This window comes from Zootoca vivipara, chromosome 10 (assembly GCF_965207765.1).
Source record: "Zootoca vivipara chromosome 10, rZooViv2.hap1.1, whole genome shotgun sequence".
In the NCBI taxonomy this organism is placed as follows: Eukaryota; Metazoa; Chordata; class Lepidosauria; order Squamata; family Lacertidae; genus Zootoca; species Zootoca vivipara.
In genome coordinates this window covers 51,044,934-51,067,518 of record NC_142593.1, presented here as the reverse complement: position 1 = coordinate 51,067,518, position 22,585 = coordinate 51,044,934, and the positions used below count along the sequence as shown (strand labels likewise).

The 22,585-nt window shown below is 43.3% G+C and overlaps 1 protein-coding gene across 1 annotated transcript in view; it reads left to right on the top strand.

Annotated features, from left to right (window-relative positions):
- DCC (DCC netrin 1 receptor) overlaps positions 1 to 22,585 on the top strand; it is an 876,197-nt gene that overhangs the window by 749,558 nt on the left and 104,054 nt on the right. The window contains exon 16 of the mRNA XM_060280362.2: positions 14,009 to 14,104. Coding sequence (XP_060136345.2) covers positions 14,009 to 14,104 — 96 coding nt within the window. The remainder of the gene's footprint in view (positions 1 to 14,008; positions 14,105 to 22,585) is intronic.

Here is a 22,585-nt window from a genome sequence, read left to right as displayed (position 1 = left end):
GAAACCCTAACAACAATTTCAGTGTCACAGTTTCATGTTCTTCTCCCTTTCCCCCCCTTTCCCTTAATTTCCTCACTGAAGACTTTCAATATAAAATAAAATACAATGAACCCTGTTCCCCTCTCACAGAGCTCCCATAATGGTGGAAGTTGTGAATTTTTAAAGGGATATGATATTGCAGGCATCCCCAAACTTCGGCCCTCCAGATGTTTTGGACTACAATTCCCATCATCCCTGACCACTGGTCCTCTTAGCTAGGGATCATGGGAGTTGTAGGCCAAAACATCTGGAGGGCCACAGTTTGGGGATGCCTGTGATATTGCTTTCCATGGGTACTGTGGATAGGGCCCCAGAGCAGGGCTTTCAGTGTGGCTTCCCTTATCTTTGCATCCCATGAAGAAGTGAGAGATTTTGTGGGAGGTGGGGCTCTGACAAGCTCTTCCATCTGGATTTTTAAAATGTCCCTGTCTTAACCAAAAGAGGGCAACCAAAATGGTCAAAGGCCTGGAAATGATGCCTTATGAGAAACGGCTTAGGGAGCTGGGTATGTTTAGCCTGGAGAAGAGAAGGTTAATGGGTGATATGATAGCCATGTTCAGATATATAAAAGGATGTCATATAGGCATAGTTGTCAAGTACCCCGTTTTCCCCGGGAACCCCCCCATTTTTTCTTACCTTTTTCCGGTGGTCCCCTGTATCACTTCATCTCCCGTTTTTCTCCATTATTTTCTCCTGCCAGCAGCCATTTTCCCCCCTGATTTGCCCATCTATGGGCACCAAAAATGGCCGCCGCCGACAACGGAAGTTGCGTCTACGCACTTCTGGACATGCGTAGATGCGACTTTCGAAGCTGGCGGTGGCCATTTTTGGTGCCCATAGATGGGCAAAGTGACACCAGAAGTTGCGTCTACGCAACTTCCGGTGCCACGCGGCTGCCGGTCCCGGATTCTGCAGTCCGGGACTTGGCAGGTATGCATATAGAGGAGGGACAAAGGTTGTTTTCTGCTGCTCCAGAGAAGCGGACACGGAGCAATGGATTTAAGCTACAAGAAAGACGATTCCACCTAAACATTAGGAAGAACTTCCTGACAGTAAGAGCTGTTCGGCAGTGGAATTTGCTACCAAGGAGTGTGGTGGAGTCTCCTTCTTTGGAGGTCTTTAAGCAGAGGCTTGACAGGCATATGTCAAGAATGCTTTGATGGTGTTTCTTACTTGGCAGGGGGTTGGACTGGATGGCCCTTGTGGTCTCTTCCAACTCTATGATTCTATGATTCTAAGCAGTTATTCCCCCCACCCCTAAAAACATGTTTAGGGGTACTCTCATTTTGACTCAAGACAATCACTCTTTTATAGTTCAAATGGGGAGAAATAAATACAGCAAATGGACAAAAGTACAAAGATTCACAAAATGTCTAGGGGTATGCGTACCCCTGCATACCCCCAGAAAAAAAGCACTGGTCTTAAGTATTCATTTTGTATTGTTTCCAACCGTATGTTTACTTGTTGTTTTTTCTGTACTGTTTTACGAAGAACTGTTTTCTCCTGTATGTTTGTAAACTGCCTTGAGACACATGTAAAAAGAGACCCACGCTTTCATAAATAAAACAATAACATGAAGAATGACAGGCAAAAAGATTTAGAAAGCACAGGATGTGACCTTAAACTAGGTAAGGCTAATTGTCCATTTAACTTAGTAATGTATAATCTGACTGACAGCAGCTTCCAATGGTCTCTGTGAAGGTTTTCCCCATCAACTGCTACCTGCGATCAGGAAATCACACTGGGACTTCCCGTGTGCAAAGAATTTGCTCTATACCTGCCCATATTGAAAAAAACGGATAGAAATGCATAGCACCACCAGTTCAACTGTGGATCATATGTTTCACATTCAGGTGCACGCTGTTGTATTGATCCAAATCTGCTTCCACATCTGGACATGAATTTAGGCCCTATTCTCATGCAGTTCCCCATCCAGCAGGAAAACTGTGTGCAGAAAATCCTTTGTTGTTCTCCTTGCCTTCTTTCTTCCTATGCAAAGGAGCCTCTGTAATTGCCTAAGCTAGAAACAGCCATTTCAGCAGGCTGCCTCAGTGGAAGAGAGGGGAAGCAGGGCTCATTCTATCAACTCGGCTGAAAGACCAGCTCCATGAAGTGTCCCTTTGCCCTGAACTGTTTCCATTGCTGCTGGGCATCAGAAGAACTGCTTTAAATGCCCGAGTTTGCTTCCCCACCCCCCCTCCCTCTTCTCTCCGTGTCCCCTTTTCTTTTTTCGTGTTGTGTTAGCAGTTTGCAAAGAGTGGCTGTCTTGTTTTAGCCTGTTGTACTGTATGTAAGCCACTCTGGAAAGCCTTTTGGCTGAAGAGTTTGTAACAATGCTCTAAAGCAGGCATCCCCAAACTGCGGCCCTCCAGATGTTTTGGCCTACAACTCCCATGATCCCTAGCTAACAGGACCAGTGGTCGGGGAAGATGGGAATTGTAGTCCAAAACATCTGGAGGGCTAATGTTTGGAGATGCTTGCTCTAAAGCAACACTAGCGCCCATATTAAAGACGTGCACACAAAGCACCAGGAAACTGGCTTGGAATCTCTTCATATTGATGCTTACGTTTTACTCATGCAACCATCTATCATGTTTTGCTTTTTGTTTTTCATTTTTGGCAAAGCAACTGTGAAAACTCTGGCACAAGTTGTGCATTAATGTTTGCACACAGGGCTACATGCTGAATACACTTTATATCCCAAAGTGTCACAATGCCTCTCAGATTACGGTGGCTCATTTTTAATTAATTTCTCCATATGTCGTCTTCTTCTTCTTCTTCTTCTTCTTCTTCTTCTTCTTCTTCTTCTTCTTCTTCTTCTTCTTCTTCTCCTCCTCCTCCTCCTCCTCCTCCTCCTCCTCCTCCTCCGCTTCACTACTTGCCTTCCAACTTGCCCAGTTTAACATTCTGTTTGTTGCATCAATTCCAAACCTTATATGCCACATGCTGACTACTTATTTCCCCCAAGCTTGGTTAAGCTTTACGCTCTTCAATGGATGCACTAAACTTGCAATGCACCGTGGGAGTTGTAAAGGTTCATGGCTCCACAGGGGGTTCGACTTCCTTCTAAGTGTGTTCAGGCTCCAGCCTGCCTTTAAAAGGCCCTGGCATTTGGCTACGAGGCATTTGGGATGTCTCTCGTGTGAGAAATTGGAGAGCAGGTGTGAGGTAGGATGGGCTGACATCTTAAAAGCTACTGTAAAGATGGGATTTACTGTTAATCTCTTGAACTGCATTAATATAATGTGCCTGGTAGTTTAGTGAAGCAGAGAGAATTTATAACGAGAGCCCGGCTCCCTAATTTTAAGGTCTTCCGTTGGAAGGCATCTGTGTCCATCAGCGCACGGAAAGACCTCTGAAATCTATAATAGTATCAGAACGACATCTTCGTAATAGCGTGTAGTTCAAGGAAGGGTTACCTCCCTCACGAAATGTGTTTGCTGAAGAGCCATCAAGGCTTTTCAGATGTCCAGGCATCTTGTTGATGTAATAACTCACCGGAGACTTGGCCTTTTGGAAAGTCTTTGAGCAGTGCAGTGCCGACATGAAGTGTTAATATCCACCTCACTGGAAAGCGACACCTGGGTCAACTTCCCTATTACTCACCAGTCCGAGAGCAGTTCCCTCGCATGAAGTATAAATCATGCTGGGATTAAGCTTGGGAAACTGTTGGAGGGGAATAAGAATAACAGGTTATGCCAGGGGGTCAGAGGCAAGAAACCAAGTAGGATAAGGGTGGGGAGATGGTTCCAGCTGATTGCCAGAGGTTGGGTACTTCTCTCCCCACACACACAAGCACACCCATTGGCCAGGTTTGACAGATGGGCAGGGTCACCACCTGTCAACCACCTGTCATCACAATAGCATCAGGTGACTCATTTTTGCCTGCACTTAAGATCTGTGGTCTAAACCACTGAGCCTCTTGGGCTTGCCGATCAGAAAGTCGGCAGTTCAAATCCCTGCATCGGGGTGAGCGCCCGTTGCTCGGTCCCAGCTCCTGCCAACCTAGCAGTTTAAAAGCACTCCAAAAAGTGCAAGTAGATAAATAGGTACCGCTCTGGCGGGAAGGTAAACGACATTTCCGTGCGGTGCTCTGGTTTCGGTGTTCCATTGTGCCAGATGCGGCTTAGTCATGCTGGCCACATGACCCGGAAAAAAACTGTCTGTGGACAAGCGCCGGCTCCCTCCACCTGTAAAGCAAGATGAGCACTGCAACCCCAGAGTCGTCCGCGACTGGACTTAACTGTCAGGGGTCCTTTACCTTTTTTAAAAGATCAGCTGAGTGCCACACAGCTCTCTGTGGTTGAGCTGCATCTTTATCTGCCCCCCCACCTGACCATATGACATCTGTTTTGGTGCAGGTGGCTTGGCTATCAGGGCCTTTCAGATCACTTGGGTACTGAAGTGGGTACAGCCCAGGCAGGGATTTGACATGTCCATAAGAACTAGACTTCCATTTTTCATACTTTCTAAACTTGCCCCAGTGCTTAAAGTTTAAGAATACCGTAAAGTTTAAGAATACCGTATAGAATCTGCAATATGTCGACCAGCTGTACTTGGAAGCCTGCCCAGGTTTCACACACACACACACACACACACACACACACACACACACTGCTATGCAAGTTGTTGGTTACAGTGAGTGTATACAAACAGAATGGCATCCATCTGGCTTTTGCAGAGGCCCTCAATGCAGAATGTGTGAAGTGTCCGCGTGCATTTCTAATGCCATAAGGAAAGAACTCCAACAACTTGGTTCCAAACTGGATTCAGTAAACTGGGCCATTATCTTTAAAAATGAAGAAAGAGCTTGTCCCCTCCCCCAATTCAGTTCTGCCTTTAGAATCATAGAATCATAGCTCTTACTGTCAGGAAGTTCTTCCTGTTTAGGTGGAATCTTCTTTCTTGAAGTTTGAATCCATTGCTCCGTGTCTGCTTCTCTGGAGCAGCAGAAAACCATCTTTCTCCTTCCTCCATATGACATCCTTTCATATATTGGAACATGGCTATCATATCACCCCTTAACCTTCTCTTCTTCTATTCCCTTGAGCAGAATACAGTGGTACTATTAATTCTCTTTAGCGCCGTTGCCAAAATCTGGACTTACCCGGTTCAGAATATGACTCTATCCAGAAGAGCACCAAAATTCTTATCTGCCTGCCAAATTAAAAGGCTGCCAATAAATGGAGTATCCCAGAAAATACGGATTTCACAGGAAACCCAACTCCTTAGCAACAAAATTATGGAAACTGGAGCTGTCTTCTGACACTCAAATCGAGTGTTAAATATGCAGGGATCTACACCAGGTTGCAGTGTCCTACAATGTGTGGGGAACCTCCCTGATTTAGGCCTGAAATTTGTGGTTGGCATCAACAAAGCCCACCAGGGAACATCTAGCATGTTCGTCCCTTCACATATTTAACGCACTATCCAAATACCTGAAGGGTGCACACCTGTCTTAATGCTTAGCAACAGTAGCTTATTTTCCAGAGGAAGAGTGGTTATTTGGATGGCCTGGGGAAAATACACTTCTCAGGGATATTTCCCGGAGTCCTTACATTTCTAGGACAGAGAGAGGGAAATGAAAGATGAGGTGCAGTGTGGCTTGGCAGCACTGAAAGGATTTGTGGAAGATGGCTGAGGCACCCAGACCCCATTGTGCTGCAGATGATGCCACTGAGGCTGTGAAAGGATCTTAAAAAATGCAAAAAAATAATGAAAGGCACAAATACAGGATGGGTGACACCTGGCTTGAGAGCAGTGCATGTGAAAAGGATCTAGGAGTCTTGGTAGACCACAGACTTGACATGAGTCAGCAGTGTGATGCAGCAGCTAAAAAAGCCAATGCAATCCTGGGCTGCATCAATAGGAGTATAGCATCTAGATCTAGGGAAGTAATAGTACCACTGTATTCTGCTTTGGTCAGACCTCACCTGGAGTACTGTGTCCAGTTCTGGGCACCACAGTTCAAGAAGGATACTGACAAGCTGGAATGTGTCCAGAAGAGGGCAATGAAAATGGTCAAAGGCCTGGAAACGATGCCTTATGAGGAACGGCTTAGGGAGCTGGGTATGTTTAGCCTGGAGAAGAGAAGGTTAAGGGGTGATATGATAGCCATGTTCAAATCTATAAAGGGATGTCATATGGAAGAGGGTGAAAGGTTGTTTTCTGCTGCTCCAGAGAAGCGGACACAGAGCAATGGATTCAAGCTACAAGAAAGAAGATTCCACCTAAACAGGAAGAACTTCCTGACAGTAAGAGCTGTTCGGCAGTGGAATTTGCTTCCAAGGAGTGTGGTGGAGTCTCCTACTTTGGAAGTCTTTAAGCGGAGGCTTGACAGCCATCTGTCAGGAATGCTTTGATGGTGTTTCCTGCTTGGCAGGGGATTGGACTGGATGGCCCTTGTGGTATCTTCCAACTCTATGATTCTATGAGAAGTTGATTCGGTTTGGGGTGCTGCAAGCCATTGACAGCAAAAGAGACAGGTGTAGGGCAGGGGCAATCATGGAAGATGGAGGGAGAGATGTGTGGGCTTAAACCTGTAGCAGGTTTTGAACTGCTGACCTGAGGGGTGTCAAGTGGAGATTTGGCTGGTTCTCTACTGCCCAGTTCTTGCTAAAGGTGGAAAGTGCAGGGAGTCCAGCCAGCAGCACGCAGAGCAGGTTTGTTGGCACTCCCCAGACCTTAAAGGCTTCTGTGGACTAGCTCTCCCACACTCTACTCTCCATTTTGCAAGCCAGAGAGATTAAAATGTGTCCAAGTCAAAGATGCATGCTAGGTGCAGATACCAATTACTCAACAGGATCCTAACTAAGATATGCACAACTTAGAGCAAGATCTTGTGGGACATTAGGGGTACATGGTTAAGGAATTTGATCTTTGTGAATTCTGATGCAAACAGACCTGGGCCTTGCCTCTTGGGCTACTGAACAGATGGGAACATAACTGTATTTTGAATATTGCATCCTTCTGAATTTTGCAATGCAATTCTTGGCTTTAGAAATGTACCAATGTGAATGGGTGGTTAAGGGGAAAGTACATTTTAAAATGCAAACATTAAGATAAAACACATACCTTTTTTTATAAACAGAAGGTATTATTATTATTATTATTATTATTATTATTATTATTATTATTAACCATCCCTTTAACTTAAGGTCCCAGGGTGAGCCACAACAACCCAGAATACCGCACTGAAAACAGTTTTTAAAACTTACAATTAGAAAAAAAAGAAACTCACCAAAAATGGGATGAGTTCTGAAAGGTGTTTTTTTTTTAAAGGCTTTATTACAATCCAGTAGTATATACATTTTGTTAAATAAAAACAAAAACGGGTTCCGGTTTCCGCCTGCAGGAATGGCGGACCTGTTTTCCATCTCTCTGACCCTCGTAAGGAATTTGGCGGTTGCTAGGGGAGTAAATGGCAACCCCCTACCCTCTCCGGGGGTTACGGAGAGGGGCCGCTGGCCCGCGATGCCCCCAGACCCACTCTGACTGTTTTTGGAGTGGGGGGAGCTTGGGCTGAGCACTTACAAGGGCCAGGACTCCCGGACGCTAATCTGCATGGCGGGGATTTCCATGGTTAAAGAAGATAATTAGGCTTAAATCTATGGACATACTTCAGAAGGAGGGGAAGAAGCGCTGTTTACTGCTGAGAAATTTATGCTGCTGAGGGAGAGGAGTCAAAGATTGTACTGCATCTGGAAGAAGGATTGATGGGGACGGAGCGATAAGGGAAGTGAGTTTTTATTTTTATTTTCTTCATATTGTTGCCTCGTACCTTCCCGGACGCGATGTCCTGGCTTGTTTGGAGTGAAAGAGAAGCAAAAGACTGTGTGAGTTGAACTTTATAACTGTTGTTACTGAGCATATTTTTTAAAGATGTGGAGTTGCCGATGAGAAAAGCCCCCCCCTAGTCGGACGGAAGGAGTTCTGGACGCGTTCGGAGGATTTATGAGCTGTGACGCACTTTAAATTGGAGCAGCGACCTGAAGCTAAGTTCAGCTATAGGGCAAGGAGATCCATTAATTTACCAAGAGTCTATGGTTTGATGTTTGGGTCTCCTGCCTGGAAAAGCTGTAAATTCTATAATGATCGTAAATCTTCATGGCTATGAGAGAAAACGAAAGTGATTTGAGCTTTTTAAAATGGCGCTGCTTCGAACTGCTTCGACGCAACAGGGAGCTCCATTAAGAAGATTTATGGGGAGGCTGGACTGATTAACTCACACAGGAGAAAGAACATCTGTGAAACTTTGTTTGATATTTATCTCAGCAGCTGGGAAACAATCGGATGAAAGTGGAAAACATCTATGTGACTGTAAGGGGAAGATCTGGATTATTATGAACTTGGAGGACGATTTGAACTTTAGAAAAAAGACGGCAGTGGACAGTTGCGAGGAATTCCCAATTTCTTGAAGCATGGGAACCCAAATAAAAAATTCTTTAGATGATTTGGCATAACATTCGGTTTGATTGATATATATATGTGTATAATTTGAAATATTGAATGTGATATAATTGGTTTTAATTGGAAAATTAATAAAAATATTTTTTTAAAAAACAAAACAAAAACGTGTATTTTGTAAGAAAACCCTTTTTAAAAGAAGTTCAAAAACATATAAAGACCCCTGTGGTTTGTTTGTTTGAATTTCAAACAAAAAACATGGCAGTGCAGGAACAAGATGGGGCGGTTTTATGAATGAGCATGTGAAATACTGCAATGGCCCTAAAATAGACTCACTCATCCATCCCTGGGTGCAACTAGGCCCATGAAAATGAAGGGGCTTCTGCTGGCTGTACTTAACTCTGCATCAGTCCTGGGTTTATCCCATTGTCTGTTTCTCCAGGCCTTGTAGGAAAGGTATTTGCCTCTGTATTGGCTTTGCATTAATCCCAAACTATAACAGAACAAAAAAGAGAGAGATGAGGTCAGATTTTAAAGAGGGGTTTAATTAACAGAGATTATGCCTTCCTGAGAGGCAGGATTATTTCGGAACTCTGTTCAGGCAGGGCGCTGTGCAAGATAGAAAAAAGGAAAGCATCGCCTAAGCGGAGTCTTGCTGTGGTTCAAGGCAGCAAGGGAAATTAACTGCTTTGGCGAACATGACCATGATAGGAGGTTAATGCTATGTTAATACTGCATTTAAAAGAAAATAAATAAAGAAATGAGAACTGCTAATGTGATTAAAGGCAGCTAATAGGATTAAAAAGGTTCTTTAAAGAGGGATATGTTCTTAAGGTGGGCTCTGCGTCATTCTTGACTTATTGAGCACCTGCTCCAGGTGGCTGGTGGGGGGGAGGACACTGCCCCCTCCAAAAACAACAACACCACTCCTCAGTGTCAAACTTCTTAAACACTGTTTGCAAAAGAGTTGGTATGGTGAAATGGACCATTGTCAGCCTTGGATTTTGGATGTATGTGAGAGATCTTTTTGTAGTCAAGAGAGGGTTTGACTACAAAACATGTCCTTTGGCTACAGAAGATGCTCAAGTCCCTGCAGGATCCCAAAGTGAGTTCTGATACCTGCAGGCAAATGTGCTTAGGGAAGATGGATTGGGGTTGCAGGATGAGCTCTTAGGTGGAAGGGATAGAAACTAGGGCTTAGAATAAAAGGTAAATGTAAAGGGGCCCCTGACCATCAGGTCCAGTCGTGTCCAACTCTGGGGTTGCGGTGCTCATCTCGCTCTATAGGCCGAGGGAGCCAGCATTTGTCTGCAGACAGCTTCCAAGTCATGTGGCCAGCATGACAAAGCTGCTTCTGGTGAACCAGAGCAGCACACGGAAACACCGTTTACCTTCCCGCCGGAGCGGTCCCTATTTATCTACTTGCACTTTGATGTGCTTTCAAACTGCTAGGTGGGCAGGAGGTGGGACCAAGCAACGGGAGCTCACCCCGTTGCAGGGATTCAAACCGCTGACCTTCTGATCAGCAAGCCCTAGACTCTGTGGTTTAACCCACAGCGCCACCTGGGTCCTTTCCGCCACCTGGGTCCCTTCAGGGCTTAGAATAGGGGTCAGCAAAGCTTTTCAGCTAGGGGCCGGTCCCCCGTCCCTCAGACCTTGTGGGGGTGGCAGACTATTTTGAGGGGGGGGGGATGAACGAATTTCTATGCCCCACAAATAAGCCAGAGATGTATTTTAAATAAAAGCACACATGCTACTCATGTAAAAACACGCTGATTCCCGGACCGTCCGCGGGCCGGATTTAGAAGGCGTATGGGCTGGATCCGGCCCCAGGGCCTTAGTTTGCCTACCCATGGCTTAGAACTTGTCCTTGAGTTTGTTTTTCCCTCCTCCCTCCTACTCTCCTTTCCTTTCGTGCCATGTGCTTCAGATTATAAATTTACATCTGTGAAATCTGTAAGCCACCCGGGGAGCCTTTCTGTTGTTTTTCTTTTGGGACAAGAGTGCTTTAAATAAATTAATTAATAAACAACTTGATGGAGTACAGTGGCAGCGGATCCGTCTCCCTAATGACCCCGCAGCCTTTAAAGGTGTTTGTTGAAATTCCTCTTACGGAGGCATGGGAAGAGCTCTTGAGCGCAGCCATGTTGCTATAGAGACAGCAGGTCTGTGTTTGTGGCTGTTGAGGATCCAGAGCCAGCTAACCTCACCCACCCACCCTCTTCTCATGTGCGTTTGTGGGAGGTAACCCTGTGCAAATTCATTCTGTGCAAATCACATCCTTAGTCGGAAAGTTAATAGTGGAAATTCTATGAATATATCTCTGCATCCATCTCCATGAATACCAAATCATTTCTGCTTGGCCAATAAGGCTGCAGTGAATGCCAATGGAATGAATAATGCTGCGAGAATGATCTGTTCGCCCTCGAGTGTTGTGAATGGATAACTGCTCTGGTAATTCGTGAAGTCTTTATAATAATAATAATAAAGTTTCGCTCCCCCCCCACACTTTTTTTTTTTTTGGCAAGGAACACGCCATCCATCTCATTAGTAACATTAACCAAATGTATCCGTGTAGAACATAAAAGTAATTACAAAATATGGGGGCAGGGAATCATTAAGCAGTATTGTAAAATAAGTAATATTGATTCGTTTGGCATTTGAATAATAGGATTAATCATCCTGAGCATGTCTGGGATTATAAATTGGAATGAAATATGGAATTCTGAATCAAGGGCGTCAGTCTCGCAAGCTCACGAGCTCTCCAGATCCAGTCTAGCCAAGTACGTAGTGCAGCAAATGCCTGACTCTAAGCATCATGGACTAGGCATGATGTCAAGTGTGTTGGAGCCTTGATCCAGTGGTTGCCTGTCATCAGTGACTCCTATATTGTACACTAGGGGAAAAGTGATACGCTGCAAAGATGGATACAGTGTGCCTTGAAAACTTAACCTTCCATTGCGGAGTACCCATCATTCCCTGCCCATCAGGTGGGGCAGGGGGATTCATATGTATAACCAATCGTGCAACTACCATGAATTATATCTTGGCAAAGGGAGGCAAGAAGGTAATGCTAGGTTTTCCCAGTGTAATAGACACAGAACAGCCTGGCCTCGGGGTCTGAAGCACAGTTGAGGAATCTCTGACTTTAGACAACAACAACAATGTATTATTTATACCCCACCACCCATCTGACTGGGTGGTTCCCAACAGAATATTAGGTAAAGGGACTCTTGACCATTAGGTGCAGTCACGGACGACTCTGTGGTTGCAGCGCTCATCTCGCTGCAGCGCATGGAAACACTGTTTACCTTCCCGCCGGAGCTGTACCTATTTATCTACTTGCACTTTGACGTGCTTTCGAACTGCTAGGTTGGCAGGAGCAGGGACTGAGCAACGGGAGCTCACCCCGTCGCGGGGATTCAAACCACCAACATTTAATGTAAGGTAAAGGGACCCCGACCATTAGGTGCAGTCGCGGGCGACTCTGCGGTTGTGGCGCTCATCTCGCTTTACTGGTCAAGGGAGCCGGCGTACAGCTTCTGAGTCATGTGGCCAACATGACAAAGCCGCTTATGGCGAACCAGAGCAGCACACGGAAACACCGTTTACCTTCCCACTGTAGTGGCACCTATTTATCTACTTGCACTTTGATGTGCTTTCGAACTGCTAGGTTGGCAGGAGCTGAGACAGAGCAACAGGAGCTCACCCCGTCATGGAGATTCAAACCACCAACCTTCTGATAGATAAATTGGTGCCACTCCAGCAGGAAGGTAAACAGCATTTCCGTGCACTGCTCTGGTTCACCAGAAGCGGCTTAGCTAGCTCAATGGGTATTACAGACATGTCCCACTCAAGAATTTAAGAAATTTAGATGTCCAAATAACATCATATTAGAATTAGTAGTCTGAGAAGCACATTACCAGGAGCCAAGAGAAGTGGCAAGAGAAGGTGTGAGTAAGGTGAACAATTTCAATCTATTTATTATCCCTGCTCCCTTACTGTCAGCTGCCTGGATCAGGGCCAATGCTATCTGGGTAAAGGAATAAAGATGATTCATCTGCAAATATTTGGCAGCAATGCCTGGATATTTTTGCTTTGTAGGGTTGGATGCATGATCTTCAGCTATTTTTTGTTTCCCCAATGTCCCAGTATTTATATTTACTTTCCCCTTCTGATCTGTGCTACAAGAATGAGTGGGTGAATGTTGCATAATTGACACCCACTATTTGCCTAAAATGGATATGTCTTGCTTTGTTTTTTTGTGAGTTTTTTGGCCAGCAATACTATGGCATTATCCCAAACAAAATTAAGCAATTTGACTAAATATATCCCCCATTGTGAAGCTCTTTGCTTAACCTCCTCATTGAAATTATGGGATGTACAGCAAATCCAGTGAGTTGAATGGGATTCCCAGGTAAATGTGCACAGCATCACAGCCATAAATAAAAAGTTTATCTTTTATCAGGATTGTGCCCAAGTTATTTGTATTAAAGGTCTCCACCAATGTTATTAAACTTCTAAAATCAAATACGAAAATAAATATCAACAAGGTGGGAAACCAAGCGTCCAGTGAGCTAGTTAAATAGGTATGCAGGAATCTGCTTCAGACTGAATCAGACCATTGGTCCATCTTGTGCATTACTGTTTATGCTAACTAGTCATAGCTATCCAGGGATATAAGCAGGGGACACCCCCTGCCCTTCTTGGAGTTACCAGGATTGAATCCAGGCCCTTCTGCATACAAAACAGACCTACAACCTTTTCCTGCAGTTGAGCACCACAAAATATTCTTTGCTAGATGTGGATAGTTTTCATTTGATGATGATAGTGATTTTCATTAGTATAGCACTTTGTAAATTATAATCATTTCTTATGTCATGCTCCAGTGAAATATGTGGTGCCTGATAGTTAAATCAAGGGAATCCATATTATTTAGGCAGCTGAGCACTTGAGAAGATCTCAGTATTAGTAAGAAGGGAAGTTTAAAAATGAAATTACTGAAATAGCTCCTCTCCTGAAGTAAGAATTAACGGGTCAAGAGACTTGATCACTCAGTAACCAGGCAGGTAGCAATTAACAATAATCTAAAAGTTATATTGCTCCAGTAACATAGCATGTCTGTGATGTGAATGGAAATAAAGAAGACTCTCTTGTACTTGGTTTGTCAAGGTTGTGGCTACACATTGCACTCATCATGTTACAAGCAGCACTGAGCTGTAATTCTGAGCTGTTTTCCTCTTCTGTGGAAGGGTCAGGCTGGGGAGGTGGTCTCCACCTTCCTCCTCTGCCCAGTCCTTGACAAGTAGTCAAAAATTATTATATCTTTTTTTAAAAAAAAAAATTATGAGATTTTGAGAGCACTAATGCATGTTTGAAATCAAGGACACTAGACCTGGTCTAAAGCAGTTAATTTGTCATCTTTTGGTCTTCCATGAGATCTCTTGCCAAGGTTCTGCATCCTGCAAGTCCCTTTGATTCTTCATGTGTGCATTAGATGGTTGCCCAAATCTGCTTTCAGGCCATTAATTCCAGCTGTGTTGTGTCTGTGCTTCTCCTACAGAACCAAGTTCCCACTACGTCATATCTTTGAAAGCCTTTAACAATGCTGGGGAGGGAGTCCCTCTTTATGAGAGTGCCACTACCAGATCTCTGACAGGTGAGTTGGAATGCTTCGCTGATACGTTTGCCCATTTCTATCGCTAACTCTCTCTTAGCAACGCATGTGCTTGGGAACCAGTGTATGTGTATGTAAGGTGAGTACAGTGGATGTGTTTTTAATTGGATTACCTGCACCGACGAATGCAATGCACGAGGCTGGGTGTGGTGATCTTCAAAGGTTCAGAGAGAGTGTCAGGACTGGCTCAGAAATGCATGAGCACTGCTTTCAGGTGCATGACTGCGCTGACCCCATAGCGCTGCATCTGAGATGGCATCGTTCAATATAAATGTAGCTGTGTTACATACATATCTGTGATGACTTATCCACACATGAAAACAGCTTTTAAGCTCCACAGGGTTCCTTTTCATCAGAAAAAAACCCAAGAATGCTGAAGGGAGAAGGGAACCTGTGGCCCTCCAGATATTGTTGGACTGAAGCTCACATCATCCCTGGCCATTGGCCATTGGCCATGCTGATTGGGGCTGGTGGAAGTTGGAGTCCCCTGCTGTCACAGGTTTTCCCATTTCTGATTAAGGCCATTCTTGCATTGCATGAGAAACAGAAGAAGAAGTGAATGCCTTCTTCCAAGGATGTTGCACGGGAGAATTATGTGGGGCAGAGCCTTATGCTGGATCATTCACAGTACTGAATGCGTGTCCATTCACACCTTCATTTTGGTTCTTGAGCAATAAGCCATAGATGCCAGAATAGAATAGGTACCTGAAAGGGGGAAGGATACTCCTCTTCTTTGGAAGCACAACCTATGATTCCCTACATCTATCATGTAGAACTGATGGGGGAACCCTGAATTACTGTGCATTGTGTGGGTTGTGTATCAATATGCCTTGGAGATGGTCTACACAACCTGCCTTCCATTCTTCAAGTCTACTGAACTCCTATAATCCTTTTACAAGACTCCACACACCCATGTCTTAGATTATGTCTGGGGATGGAAGTGGGGATGGTGGAAAGAGTCACTACAGCCTGAAATCTCGTGTTTCACCCAGACCATCATCTTTCATTGTCCTACAGCCTCAAAGTAATTGTGACCCTTGCAAGTTTCCAAAATGAAAGGAGGAACTCCATGGTGTGTCTGTCTTCTTTGCTCCAAATGGATTGCAAATATATCCCTTTGCCATAACCATCTCCCCCATGGTTCTCTTTTGCCTCTGAGGTCACAAGTGGCGGAACCATGTGTGCAACTGTTTATTAAGGTATTTTTATGCCACCCTTCACCGCAGGAGACTCATTGCGGTGGGCAAGTGAAATTAAATTCAACAAAACACAAATACAGTCATTACAACCAAGCCTCATAAAATGCCTGCATAGCAAATACAGCAACAGTGTCTTATGTAAGAACTGGCTTCACCCATCACACCCCTCTCCTCCACCTCTAAAAGTCAGATGAAAGAGGCACACTTCGGGGGACGATGGACTTGACTCAGCAGACCTCTGTTTTTTATCACTAAATTAGAGAATCCATGCAATGCCCAGTTGCCCACTGCTCTTTGATAAGGACAAGTACTTATAATGCTGTGGAATGTGGGCTGAATAAATCAGTGAAGCTGTTAACACCTTTGGAAATAGTTGTATTTATTATTTACTATATATATATTAGTTGCTTTCCTCACAAAAGGGACCCAAAGCAACTTGTAAAAATGGCTGAATTATAAAGACACACAAGCCTCTCCTTTCTCTTGCACCAACCTAGCCCCACCAAGTTAGGACTTATATCCTAACTTGAATCTACAGGGAAGAAGCTCCATAGAGTGACTCTCCTCCTGTTAGAAGGAATGCTGCTTTACTGCATTCTTTCAGTAGCATTTTTCCCCAACACAAATATTATTCTTCCAGAATAATAGAAGACATTGGTGAAGTCTCCGAAACTGGCAACCTCAGAGTTGTCATCTATCTTACCCTAGCACACAGAGAGACATGCTATCTTTGTGATGGTGGGAAGAAATGTCCCCATTCATTTCCATGGAGAACTTTCTTGTATCTATGTAGAATGGGTTTCTCAATTAGGATCAATGTGTGTGCACTCATCACACACACACAGTCCTGGTGCAGACATGAAAATACCCCAGCTTCCAGGCTATCAAGTAACAATTGGAGGGAAAACTTGCAAAGTCATGGTTCCAGTACTTTGAGCTCAAGGATTATATGAGCCCTGAAAGAACAGTTATGATGCTAAGAAGCTCCTTAATTTTGTTGAAGGACCTCTTCCTCCCATGTATAGAAAGACCCCCTCCATAAATGTACGGTAATTCACTTTCTGTGAAAAGACATTTCTTTCATTTTATGGAGTTAAACATTAGGATTTAGGCTGTAGTCTGTTAACAAATTCTGTAGTACTACTCTATTCTACTAATATATAGTGAAAAATTTAAGATTAGAGAAAAGGGGTGTTTAGTCTTTGGTCGGTTTCCTATGTTACCATTACCTTTACATATGGATGGTAATTTCATCCAATGTGGTTCCTCTTTATAGATATTATGGCGGTAGCATGGGGTTGGGTTCCATTGAAGCAAATGTGGCTCAATCATTCTTCTTTTAGGGCATAAAAACCTGACCTTCCATGGATATTTTGGGATGGCAGTGGCAACCGACTCTGATCAAATTGACTCTGTGCGATGTCAACTGTTCCTTTGTCTAGATTTAAATTGAAGGACCAGTGACAGAGCAAAATGAGATGATTATACCTCTCAGAAATGATTACATTTTTGCTGCCGGCTATAAACTCCAGGCAGCCTTATGACAATGTTCTCTACTTGAGCAGTTTTACTTTTCAAAATGCCAGATCTGGGCATAATTTGAATATGTAAAGGCCACATTAGAAGAATTCTAACACTGTTGCTTCTCCAGAAAAGGGTTTTTGTCATCCCCCCTATCATTTATAAGTTTTGCTAGGTTGAAAATAATCTGCCACAGCCAGCAAAAGTCAGAGACACAGACAAGGGTCGGGCAGAGAGGTTGCATTTGAGATGATATATTAGTGCTAATTTAAGACACTGCCAGTTTTGCTCAGCTGTGAATAGCAGTCAGAACCATCCACATCCTTTGTGATGCATCATCTTCCTTCCATGCACATTTCCAGGCTGCTACTGAAGGACACTAGAGTTGCAGTATTAGGTTCTAAGCCACAGAATCAGTGTGCAATAGAAGCTATCATTCAAGGGGATGTGAGAGCTCAGTGATGTCTGCTGAGATGTAAGCCCCATAAAACTCAATGGAATTTACTCTCAGGAAAGTGTGTATTCAACGACAGATTCAGTGAGCTAATGCAGTGCAGTGGCTAGGTGTACTGGGAGCTAATAAGTAGTCTTAAGCCAACCACTCTTTCTTAGTCTCTCCCCTCCATCACCTGAAAGATGCTGATAATTGTGACCTGTTGTAAGCATTACTAAGACAATGTGTGATAAGTGCTTTGAACATTCCAACATGCCTTACAAATCCTAAGAATTATATCATATTCCCCACCACCACCACCACCACTGGAGCAACGTGTATAATTTGGTAGACAATTGTCGTCTTTCCTCGTGCAAAACCTATCTTGTTCAGAACTTTCCTAAAGTCGAGAAAAGTCAAGTCACTGAGAGCAAAGCAAGAAAGAACAGACTGAGTAACAGAACACTAAGGTTGTTCATGAGGAATAGATGGACCAAATTATAGCATGTTAGCTCCAGGTGGCAAACCACTCCTTGCACCTATGAGTTTTGTGAAGTATTCCCATTTTTTTTAAAAAAGTATTGGAAATCATAAAGAGAGAAAATCTATTATGTTTCCCAATCTTCACCCTTAAAAAAAAACCTCCTCTAAGAATAAAGTGATCCGTACTCTAATAACTTCAGTATGTTGGTTTTTTTCCTTGTAAATGCTACTCCTCCATTCTGGTGGTTACAAAGGTCACCTCTCCCTCTTCTGTGTTTGCAGGTTTTGAAACTTTTCTGAATATATGTTTCTCAAACTGATCTAAGGTTATCCTTTTCTTTTAAAGGTTTTTTGAAGTAGTACATGGTTCTAACAACAGTTGTGTGCCTAACCAGTGAATTGTTATTGTTATTGCTGTTGTTGTTAAAAATGTGGAATATAATCCCTACCAGAGAGTAGGGAACTGCAGGACAGGGAGTTGAATACGGCCCCCAGGCCTCTAGGTCTCTCTTGAGGCCACACCCAGTTCTCAAATAATGCCTCTTGTTTGCCTGAAGGATGGATGTTTAAGTGTGTAGAAACCTCTGGAATGTAGTCTTCTGTACCAAGGTAAGAATCACACCCATTGCTCTAGCCACCATTGCCTCTGTCCCCACCTATTTTAGTCTCCAGCCCCACCTAGCATTGGTACATGGCACTTGAAAGGCTGTCCCTTCAAGAATGTAGACGTCAGGTGGTGTCTGCTTTGTGAGGAACACAAAGGAGAAATGAAATCCACTGAGATGAGCATCTTCTTAGTTCAATAAATCTGGACATGGGGCAGAGTGTTGTACATTGCATCCTTGAAGTCACTTTCCCAGCCTCTTTTAGTAGCTTGTAAAAATCCTTATGAACCTTTGTAGGTTATACTTTTATATACATACATATTTTAAGTTGCGTCAGCAGGATTCAGCATCAACATCAGGACTCATTTTTGCAACACCGAGAGTAGCAGCGAAAAATAGAATCTCTCAGTATAAAGAATGTCTTACCCTCCCCACCCCTAATGGGCCAATTTTCCCTGTAACTTTGGCCCACTGAGAGACAGTGTGGTTAGAGTGCTGGAGATGAAATCTCCATTCAAATGCAAAAGCTCATTAGGTGATCTTGAACAGTTACCTGTCTTGGTTTAACCTACTAAAGGGGGTTGATGGTGAGGGTAAATTGTCACAGAGTGGCCATAGCCTACTTTTTGCACATCAGAGAAAAAAAGGAACGGCTTCAAGGTCAAAGGATGAGTTTTCCAGACTGGCTGATCCCAAGCATTAATGAAGAACTTAACAGCCATGTGTGGATGCAAAGGAGGACTCGCTTAAGTATTCAGGTTCCCTTTGGCAAGAGATTACCGGTACTAGTGCACTTTCTTAAAAGTGACAGGGTATAAAAATGGAGAAAGTTCCCTTAAGTATGGAGTGCAGAGTCTCCTGCAAACCCATTCCCTGCAAATCCTCAATATGATACGGATGACACTGGAGGAACAAAATTGTACCACAAAGCTGTGAGAACCCAGGGAAGACACAGGCCATACCAGAGAGACTTTCACTGCCTCCATTTTCCCAGGAAACAAGAAGTTCAGCTGGTTCCCTGGTGAAACTCGAGCCCTTGGCCAATGACAAATCATGCAAGCCCCAAGCACTGGCTCTGGTGTGAAAATGTATGTGGTCAAAACAACAAACAAAATGAGAAAACATGCTCCATTTACTTTCACCGAGAGCATGCAATTACTAAATGTCAGCTGCCAATGTGCCAACATCAGCAAGCGACAATATTCTGGGGAAGGAAATGGTTCAAGTTTTTAGGGTCCTCTTTTTTTTCAAACACCAGTGGACAGGGGTGCCAACTTGAATAAAATATTGGGGATCCAGGTAAGCCCCGTCCCACATAACCACACAACATTTGAATGACAATGCTCATCCACTTTGGGGGACCCTGGACCCCTCAAATATTTTATGGGGGGGTGAAGGAACCTTGGCCCCTAGCAGTTGGCTCCTATGCCAATGGATTAGATTACTGAGATGCCTCTGGTTTTGCTGCTTGGCAATGAGATAGCTCAAAATCCAAATTATTGAAGCTAATCATTAATATTGCTAGAGTGGATTATTGTTATTTTCACTGTGTCATATGCAAGAAGCCTTCAAATTGCTAGATCTCCCAAGGCAGATAAAATGTAAAAGGAAGATGTAAAGTGTTTCATATATTTAATGCACAACACACATTACCTTTTGGCTAGAGCAATGGAAACTTGTAATATTGCATCTATAAATTTTTCTATTACTTCATTTTTGAGGGTGGGAGAATGGATGTTTGGTTTACAAGTGGAACTTGAAAGCTCTAAGAACAAATGGGTAATATTCTCCATTATTCTCCAGCAGGGGCATAAATCATGTTGCATATTCTACTTGAATTTCATGCACAAATGAAAATTTGGCATGTTCTGTTCTGTACTGAAGTTTCATAAGGTAGTCCCCAAGGATGAAAAAGTGTGTGTGCGGGGAACCCCACAGTAATATATCCATTCTGCCCAAATTTATGGTTCTGCATAAATTTCCGATAGCGTTTTTCTCTTGGGTGTTTTTGTTTTTATTCAAAATACTGCTGTACTGCTTGATAATTGCTCAGAAAATTTGCAGAACTAATTGCTTTTTAAAAAAATTGTGCTTAAAAAAGAAGAAGACATACAGCTAGATAGACAGACACAGAAGAAATTCATTAGCGTAGTTCAGATGTAATGGGATTTGATATAATAGGAAACCAAGCTCTCAGGCTTGTTTACTTCCCTCTCCCCTTCTTTCTTACCTCTGTTTGTAGACTAACCACAGTGCTCTATGACATCCAAATGCAGGTAACTGTGGTTAGCAAAATCTAGCTACGATCAAAATGTAGTGTTCTGAAAACATCATTTGATAAACAAACCACAAACTCCAGAGTTAAGACATCACAGGAAACTGTGGTTTCTTAATTGAGGTTCGCTTTAAAAAAGCAGAACTGGGGGCTTCCGATCTTCTCTTCTGGCATATGAAAGAGGAGAAGTGTCAGGGAGACTACAAAAGCCCAAGCTGGATGCTGACTCAATGTGTGGTATAATCTCCACCATTTCAAAAAAACATGCATCAAAAAGTAGAGAACTCGAGGGAGCTTCAAAACTGTGATCCAGATCTGCCAAATTCAGAAAATGTTTGAAATGCTGTGCTTTGTATATATTCTGTTGACAAACCCACAGATTGTACAGTACTCAAGGTTGTTGGAATGTGTCAATTTGTGCCTTCAAAATGTCTGCTTCCGTGGCCTAGAGATTGTCATGCCATGTAGCGCATTGTAAAGGCAAAAGGCTCAGCCGATGCCCAGAAGAAGCAGTGCTGCTCAGTACTCAAGCAGTAGACAGACACTATTCTGAACAAATCAATTATCCATCTGTAGCCGTGAATCATTTCTAACAGCATCAAGCTAACAAAAATGGATCATCATCGCAGTTAGCTGCATATCCCCTAACCCTCCCCACAATTTACACCTGGCATCCCCAAACTCGGCCCTCCATATGTTTTGGGACTACAGTTCCCATCATCCCTGAACACTGGTCCTGTTAGCTAGGGATGATGGGAGTTGTAGTCCCAAACATATGGAGGGCCAAAACACTCACAACTCTACTTACCTTTTCTGAAAATTTGGATTTGGTTGTATCCAACACTGCCATTCCAGAACAGGTATCCACTCCTGCCATGGAATATTCTCCTCCTCTCCGCCGCAGATCTCCGCTGCACTTTCAGAAAGGTCGTCGGACCCTCCGGAGCAGATTTGGAAGGCACGGGGAGAGAAGAGGAAGGGGAAGTCCCAGGCAAAACATGACTTGCACAGCTTTGAATATAACTCAGTATGGATGTTTGATCCTGGTTTCATCCTGCTGTCTCAGCTGTTGTTACTTCTCAGCACCATTTTCTTATTTTTAACTTGTCCCCACTTACCAATGGACCTTATCTGCATTGATTATTTAATTTTCTGCGTGAGGTCACATTATTCTGTTTGCAAATATCCTTAATCCTATCTCATCAAATGTAGTCTCATGGTGCTGTAAGCAAAATTGCTGGAATCATTACAGAATCACTGCAGAATTATTTGCATGGCAGTAAGTGAGAGCAAGGCTGGTTGGTGAGGACAAGCAGTAAGAAAAACATCACAGAGGAGAACAGCATCACAACACAGCAGATATTTTCAATGAGCCCTGAAAGTAGTCATAAAGAGAAGCGCATTTCAATGCTCACAATAATGAGGAAAAGCAAGACAAATAGTTTTGGCTCAGGACTAATCCCCCACACATAAGCCCATCCTGTTCTGACTTCCCCCAAAACAAAATGTTAAGCAGATGGTACAATGTTTGGAGAACAAATTATCGAGTAATCCTGAAAGAAAGAGGCAGTAATACAGGTAAATCTAACATGCGCTGGATGGTACTGCATTTACAAAACAAGGCTTTCAAATAACTTCTGCTTTAGGACATTATACGAAGTTAAAAAATAACGCATCAGTTATGTGTTTCCTTGAAAAGGCTTGTGGATCATTCTGTAAACACACCAAGCATTGCAATTTCACTGGGAGAAAAGAAAAGGAAAATAGTGTAATGAGAATGCATAAGAATGTGCCTTTAATGTTGGTTTTCTCTTGACATATTAATGTGACTTAAGTTGTTGCTCATGTATTTTTCAATTAATGGCTGTTTGTTTGTTTTTTTCCTGTTCCTATATTCTCCTCCCATCATCTATATTGCCATACATTTAACCCATTGTGATGTGTATC